A 7,500-nucleotide genomic window follows, 5' to 3' on the forward strand; every position below is an offset into this window, starting at 1 on the left:
AGGGTGAGGTGGAGTGAGTGGATCGGAACAACTGGGCAGTGGATGAAAACTGAGATAGAGAGGAAACAGGGTCATTCAGGGTGGAAGTTGAAGATTAAACGGAAATTGCAATGAAAAATTAAGCTTGAATTTGGGGAATGTTAACCAAATGCCCAAATTTTAAAAGGGGTGTGGAGTAGATGGATAGACAGGTTAGAATAGAAAGAAGTGGAGGGAATGGATCAGAATAGCAGGGATGTGGAAGAAGTGGAGGGATAGGTCAGAATAGAAGGAAGTGGAGGGAATAGATCAGAATAGCAGGAATGTGGAAGAAGTGGAGGGATAGGTCAGAATAGAAGGAAGTGGAGGGAATAGATCAGAATAGCAGGAATGTGGAAGAAGTGGAGGGATAGGTCAGAATAGAAGGAAGTGGAGGGAATGGATCAGAATAGCAGGAGAAAAAAGAAGAAAAAAACAGCAAGAAGGAGAAAAAAGAAGAAAAAAACAGCAAGAGAAAAAAGAAGAAAAAAACAGCAAGAGAATAAAAAACAACAGCAAGAGAAAAAAGAAGAAAAAAACAGGAACAAAGAGGGAGAGACAGACTGCAAGCGAAAACGGATCAATGGAATTTTGAACGATAAAAAGATAGATATGATCAGAGGTCACTAACACAACACACACACACACACACACACACACACACACACGCACACACCACACCCACCCACACCCATGACACTACCACGACACCCACACCCACACCCACAACGCTACCACGACACACACACACACAACACACAACACACACACACACACACACCCATGACACTACCACGACACCCACACTCACACACACACAACACAACCATGACACCCACAAACACCCACACCCACACTCACCATCACCAGGTTCACCAGCGAGACAGCGTTGAGCGTCACCCCCCACCAGTACATGAGGCCGCCCAGGTTGATCAGAATCATGAGGATCACCGCCAGCACCACCAGGGAGGAAGCCACGTCAAGCCCTGACAGCACCACGCTCACCAGGAACACCGTGGCCAGCGAGATGCCCAGCGACGTCAGCACATCGCACCACATGGTGAGGTACTGCTCGTAGAAGACGTAGAACACACTGCCGAGGGAGGGAGAGGAAGGGAGTGAGAGGAGGAGACCAGAGGAAGGAAGAAGACCTGGAGACAGTGTGTGCAAGAGGTAGAACTGCTACTTAGGTAATAATAATAGCAATAATAATAATAATAATAATAATAATAATAATAATAATAAAATACACACAAATTTTTCTTAACCCAGACAGCAGCACTGCCGTCTCATCTGTCTCTAAGGCTGAACTCTTTGCTCAAACTTTCTGTAACAACTCCACTCTGGACGATTCTGGGCATATTCCTCCTACTCATCCCCCCCTCTGACTCCTTTATGCCTGTTATTAAGATTCCTCCTAATGATGTTTTCTATGCCCTCTATGGCCTCAACTCTCAGAAGGCTTGTGGACCTGATGGAGTGCCTCCTATTGTCCTTAAAAACTGTGCTTCTGTGCTGACACCCTGCCTGGTCAAACTCTTTCGCCTCTGCCTGTCAACATCTACCTTTCCTTCCTGCTGGAAGTATGCCTTCATACAGCCTGTGCCTAAGAAGGGTGACCGTTCCAATCCCTCAAACTACTGCCCTATAGCTTTACTTTCCTGTCTATCTAAAGCTTTTGACTCTATCCTTAACCGGAAGATTCAAAAGCACCTTTCCACGTCTAACTTTCTATCTGATCGCCAGTATGGGTTCCGCAAGGCGTTCACACTTATCTTGCTCTCTTAATTAACAGACTCTTGGTCATCCTCTTAGCCGCTTGGTGAAACTTTCTCTGTTGCGCTAGACATATCGAAGCCTTAATAGAGTCTGGCACAAGTCTTTGCTTTCTAAACTGCCCTCTTCGATTCTATCCTCTCTGTTCCATTATCTCCAGTTTCCATTCCGCCGCTCTTTCTCTGCTATGGTAGACGGTCTGCTCTTCCCCTAAACCTATCAACAGTGGTGATGGTCTCTTTCCGTAACAAACTGTCCTGTCCACTCATACGCTGATGACTCCACTCTGCATTATTCAACTTCTTTCAACAGAAGACCATCACAACAGGAAGTACATGACTCCAGGCTGGAGGCTGCAGAACGCTTAACCTCAGACCTTGCTATCATTTCCGATTGAGGCAGAAGGAACCTTGTGTCCTTCAATGCCTCAAAAACCCAATTTCTCCACCTATCAACTCGACACAATCTTCCAAACACCTATCCCCTATTCTTTGACAACACTCAGCTGTCACCATCTTCAACACTAAACATCCTCGGTCTATCCTTAACTCAAAATCTTAACTGAAACTTCACATCTCCTCTCACTAAATCAGCTTCCTCGAGGTTGGGCCTGTATCGCTCCGCCAGTTCTTCTCCCCTCACGGTTGCTATCCATATACTGGGCCTTGTCCGCCTCATATGGAGTATGCATCTCATGTGGGAGGGCTCCACCACACAGCTCTCTTGGACAGGGTGGAATCTAAGGCTCGTCTCATCAGCCTCCTCCTCATACTGATAGTCTTCACCTCTTAATTTCTGCAGCCATGTTGCCTCTCTTTCTGCAGTCTATCGATATTTTCATGCTGATTGCTCTTCTGAACTTGCTACCTGCATGCCTCCTCCCCCTCCAACGGCCCCGCTTTACTTGATTTTCTACTCTTAGCTCATCCCTATACTTTCTAAACCCCTTATGCAAGAGTTAACCAGCATCTTCACTCTTTCATCCCTCACGCTGGTAAACTCTGGAACAATATTCCTTCTTCCGTATTTCCTCCTGCCTACGACTTGAACTCTTTCAAGAGGAGGGTATCAGGACACCTCTCCTCCCGAAATTGACCTCTCTTTCGGCCACCTCTTTAGATTCTTTTTGTGAGCAGCGAGTAGCGGGCTTTTTTTTTTAGTTTTGTTTACTTTTATGTGTGCCCTTGATCTGTCTCCTTTGTTGTAGACAATGAACTTACAACACACACTTAAGAAGAGAAAGGGGAGACCTAATACAAATCTACAAATTATTGATCAAAATGGAAGAAATAGACAACAAGGAGTTACTACTAAAAGGAGGAATTACCACCAGGAACACACGAGGACACAGTAAAAAATTGAGGAAGGGAAGATGCTTGAGAGACATACAGAAATATAGCTTCCCACAAAGAAATATAGAGGTTTGGAACGGACTAAGTGAGGATGTAGTATTGGCAAGGAGTGTGCAGAGCTTTAAGGAAGAGTTCGATAAATTAAGGAAGGGAAGATGCTTGAGAGACAAAGAAATATAGCTTCCCACAAAAAAATATAGAGGTTTGGAATGGACTAAGTGAGAATGTAGTATCGGCGAGGAGTGTGCAGAGCTTTAAGGAAGAGTTGGATAAATGCAGATACGGAGACGGGACCATACGAGCGTAAAGCCCAGGCCCTGTGAAACTATAACTAGGTAAATACAACTAGGTAAACACACACACACCCCAACCCAAAAGAAGAAGAAGAAGAAGACGATACCTGTAGGGGAAGACCTGGTACTTGGGTGTGTCCAGGCCGTGGTTGATGGTGTCAGTAATGTTAGCGGCGACGGTCCGAGCCCAGCACAGCGCCTCGTAGTAATCCTTGGAGGTCTTGAGGATGGTGTGATATGTCATGAAGTAGCTGGCCGCCACGCCCGTTGTCTGGGGGAGGAGGAGGAGGAGGTGAGGGAATGGCTGGATGGCTGGCTGGGTGGCTGGTTGAGTGTGTAACTGACTGACTGGCTAGTGAGTGACTGGCTGGTGATTTACTGAGTGAGTGAGTGACTGGCTGACTGACTGACTGACTGGCTGACTGACTGACTGACTGGCGGGCTGGCTGACTGACTGGTTAAAACACACTACACACACACACACACACACACACAGGATATCAGTCTATAGTTTACCAGCAAAAGAGAGGCAAGAGTGAAGATGCTGGTTAACTCTTGCATTAGGAAGTTGGACAATGAACTGATACACACACACACACACACACACACACACACACACACAACCCAACTCAATCTACCCCCTCGCCCACCAGCGACACATACCTGGTTCTTGGCACCTCGGGTCAGCTTCAGGGCCTGGCCGTACGCAGCATGTCCACCCTTGGGGCAGGTGGTCGAGGGGATGTCCTCCAGGAAGAAATCAAGGTACTGGAGGAAGGACGACGGGTCTGGCCGCTGTCCATCCTGCAACAACAAGATAAACAAGATAAATAACAACATAACCAACAACAACAACAACAGCATGGTAGGTAAGGCAGGGATTCACCTCCGAGCAATGATTTGATTTCCCCGGCGTCTCACGAGCATGAGTTCCCTTATTCCTTTTCTATGATATTCTCTCCTCCTCCTCCTCCTCCTCCTCTTCTTCTTCCCTCCCATCTCTCTCAGCCCCTCCTTCTCTGTAATCTTCTATATTCCTATGATAGAGGAAGAAGAGGAGGAGGAAGATGATGGGAAGGAAGAGGAAGAGGAGGAGGAAGATGATGGGAAGGAAGAGGAAGAAGAGGAGGAGGAAGATGATGGGAAGGAAGAGGAAGAGGAGGAGGAAGATGATGGGAAGGAAGAGGAAGAAGAGGAGGAGGAGGATGGGAAGGAAGAGGAAGAAGAGGAGGAGGAAGATGATGGGAAGGAAGACGAAATAGAGGAAGAAGGAATGAAGAATGAAGAATGAATGAAGAAGAGGAGGAGGAGGAAGATGATGGGAAGGAAGAGGAAGAATAAGAGGAGGAAGAGGAAATAGAGGAAGAAGAAAAAAGGAAAAAGAGGTGGAAGAGGAGGAGAAGGAGGAGGAGGAGGAGACTGAGGGACATGAGGCCAACACAGTGAACAGAGCAGGTAAACACAACACAGGCAACACATAAAGTAAACACAACACAACAGGCAACACAGCAACACAGGAGCACAACACAACACGCACCGGCAGTTTCTTGACGTCGCAGGGGTGGCAGGTGCTGTTGGTGTCGGTGGAGGGGCAGAAGGTCACATTATCGGCCTTGACGCGGCAGCAGGGTGTGTTGAAGGAGTCCAGGTTGTAGAGCGACCAATCCATGTAGTCATCCAGCCAGGAGGAAGCCGGCTGGGCGATGAAGGTCCTGGGGGGAGGAAGGAATGAAGATGGTGGTTAACTCTTGCATAAGGGGTTTGGACAGTAAAGGGATGAAGGAATGAAGATGCTGGTTAACTCTTGCATAGGGCATTTGGACAGTAAAGGGATGAAGGAATGAAGATGCTGGTTAACTCTTGCATAGGGCATTTGGACAGTAAAGGGATGAAGGAATGAAGATGCTGGTTAACTCTTGCATGAGGGATTTGGACAGTATAGGGATGAAGGAATGAAGATGCTGGTTAACTCTTGCAGAAGGGATTTGGACAGTACAGGGATGAAGGAATGAAGATGCTGGTTAACTCTTGCATAAGGGATTTGGACAGTACAGGGATGAAGGAATGAAGATGCTGGTTAACTCTTGCATAAGGGATTTGGACAGTACAGGGATGAAGGAATGAAGATGCTGGTTAACTCTTGCATAAGGGATTTGGACAGTACAGGGATGAAGGAATGAAGATGCTGGTTAACTCTTGCAGAAAGGATTTGGACAGTACAGGGATGAAGGAATGAAGATGCTGGTTAACTCTTGCATAAGGGATTTGGACAGTACAGGAATGAAGGAATGAAGATGCTGGTTAACTCTTGCATAAGGGATTTGGACAGTACAGGAATGAAGGAATGAAGATGATGGTTAACTCTTGCAGAAGGGATTTAGACAGTTCAGGGATGAAGGAATGAAGATGCTGGTTAACTCTTGCAGAAGGGATTTGGACAGCACAGGGATGAAGGAATGAAGATGCTGGTTAACTCTTGCATAAGGGATTTGGACAGTACAGGGATGAAGGAATGAAGATGCTGGTTAACTCTTGCATAAGGGATTTGGACAGTACAGGAATGAAGGAATGAAGATGCTGGTTAACTCTTGCATAAGGGATTTGGACAGTACAGGAATGAAGGAATGAAGATGCTGGTTAACTCTTGCATAAGGGATTTGGACAGTACAGGGATGAAGGAATGAAGATGGTGGTTAACTCTTGCATAAGGGATTTGGACAGTATAGGAATGAAGGAATGAAGATGGTGGTTAACTCTTGCATAAGGGATTTGGACAGCACAGGGATGAAGGAATGAAGATGCTGGTTAACTCTTGCAGAAAGGATTTGGACAGTACAGGGATGAAGGAATGAAGATGCTGGTTAACTCTTGCAGAAGGGATTTGGACAGCACAGGGATGAAGGAATGAAGATGCTGGTTAACTCTTGCAGAAGGGATTTGGACAGCACAGGGATGAAGGAATGAAGATGCTGGTTAACTCTTGCAGAAGGGATTTGGACAGCACAGGGATGAAGGAATGAAGATGCTGGTTAACTCTTGCAGAAGGATTTGGACAGCACAGGGATGAAGGATTGAAGATGCTGGTTAACTCTTGCATAAGGGATTTGGACAGCACAGGGATGAAGGAATGAAGATGCTGGTTAACTCTTGCATAAGGGATTTGGACAGTATAGGGATGAAGGAATGAAGATGCTGGTTAACTCTTGCAGAAGGATTTGGACAGCACAGGGATGAAGGAATGAAGATGCTGGTTAACTCTTGCAGAAATGATTTGGACAGTACAGGGATGAAGGAGTGAAGATGCTGGTTAACTCTTGCAGAAGGGATTTGGACAGTACAGGGATGAAGGAATGAAGATGCTGGTTAACTCTTGCATAAGGGATTTGGACAGTACAGGGATGAAGGAATGAAGATGCTGGTTAACTTGCATAAGGGATTTGGACAGTACAGGGATGAAAGAATGAAGATGCTGGTTAACTCTTGCATAAGGGATTTGGCCAGCATAGGGATGAATGAATGAAGATGCTGATTAACTCTTGCATAAGGGATCTGGACAGTACAGGGATGAAGGAATGAAGATGCTGGTTAACTCTTGCAGAAGGGATTTGGACAGTACAGGGATGAAGGAATGAAGATACTGGTTAACTCTTGCAGAAGGGATTTGGACAGTATAGGAATGAGCTCAAGCAGAGAGTCAGTGCAGCTTATGATTGCCTTAGAGGATTCAAAGAGATCTATCATTGAAAAGGTGGTGATGACAGGGAGTTAGGAGATCACAAGAAAAAACTATAGCTGTCTTTGTATCATTCTGTATTGGGGTTGTGTCTGTCCCATTTACTGTCTGCTTTTCCTCTACCTCAACTATTTTTGTGATGGCGTTGATGTTTGTTTGTTTTGATCGTACTCCAACACTTCAGCCGGTTAATGGAGGATTCAATAGCTGTCTTTCCTTCAAGGTTTTAACCCGGTAGCAGCGACGGCCAAATTTGTGGCTTTACCGGGTAGCAGCGACGGTCCAAATTTGTGGCTTTAGCTTGTAGCAGAGACGGGCCAATTTTGTG

General features: G+C 46.0%; 1 protein-coding gene across 2 annotated transcripts in view; it reads right to left on the reverse strand.

The window, feature by feature from the left end:
- LOC126988395 (NPC intracellular cholesterol transporter 1-like) overlaps positions 1-7,500 on the reverse strand; it is an 87,980-nt gene that overhangs the window by 14,650 nt on the left and 65,830 nt on the right. For both annotated transcript variants that reach the window (XM_050846459.1, XM_050846460.1), the window contains exons 17-20: positions 4,977-5,151; positions 4,103-4,243; positions 3,547-3,710; positions 880-1,111 (exon numbers count right to left, since the gene is read on the reverse strand). In XM_050846459.1, the coding sequence (XP_050702416.1) occupies positions 880-1,111; positions 3,547-3,710; positions 4,103-4,243; positions 4,977-5,151 (712 nt within the window). The remainder of the gene's footprint in view (positions 1-879; positions 1,112-3,546; positions 3,711-4,102; positions 4,244-4,976; positions 5,152-7,500) is intronic.

Source organism: Eriocheir sinensis, chromosome 69, assembly GCF_024679095.1.
Source record: "Eriocheir sinensis breed Jianghai 21 chromosome 69, ASM2467909v1, whole genome shotgun sequence".
Classification (NCBI taxonomy): domain Eukaryota; kingdom Metazoa; phylum Arthropoda; class Malacostraca; order Decapoda; family Varunidae; genus Eriocheir; species Eriocheir sinensis.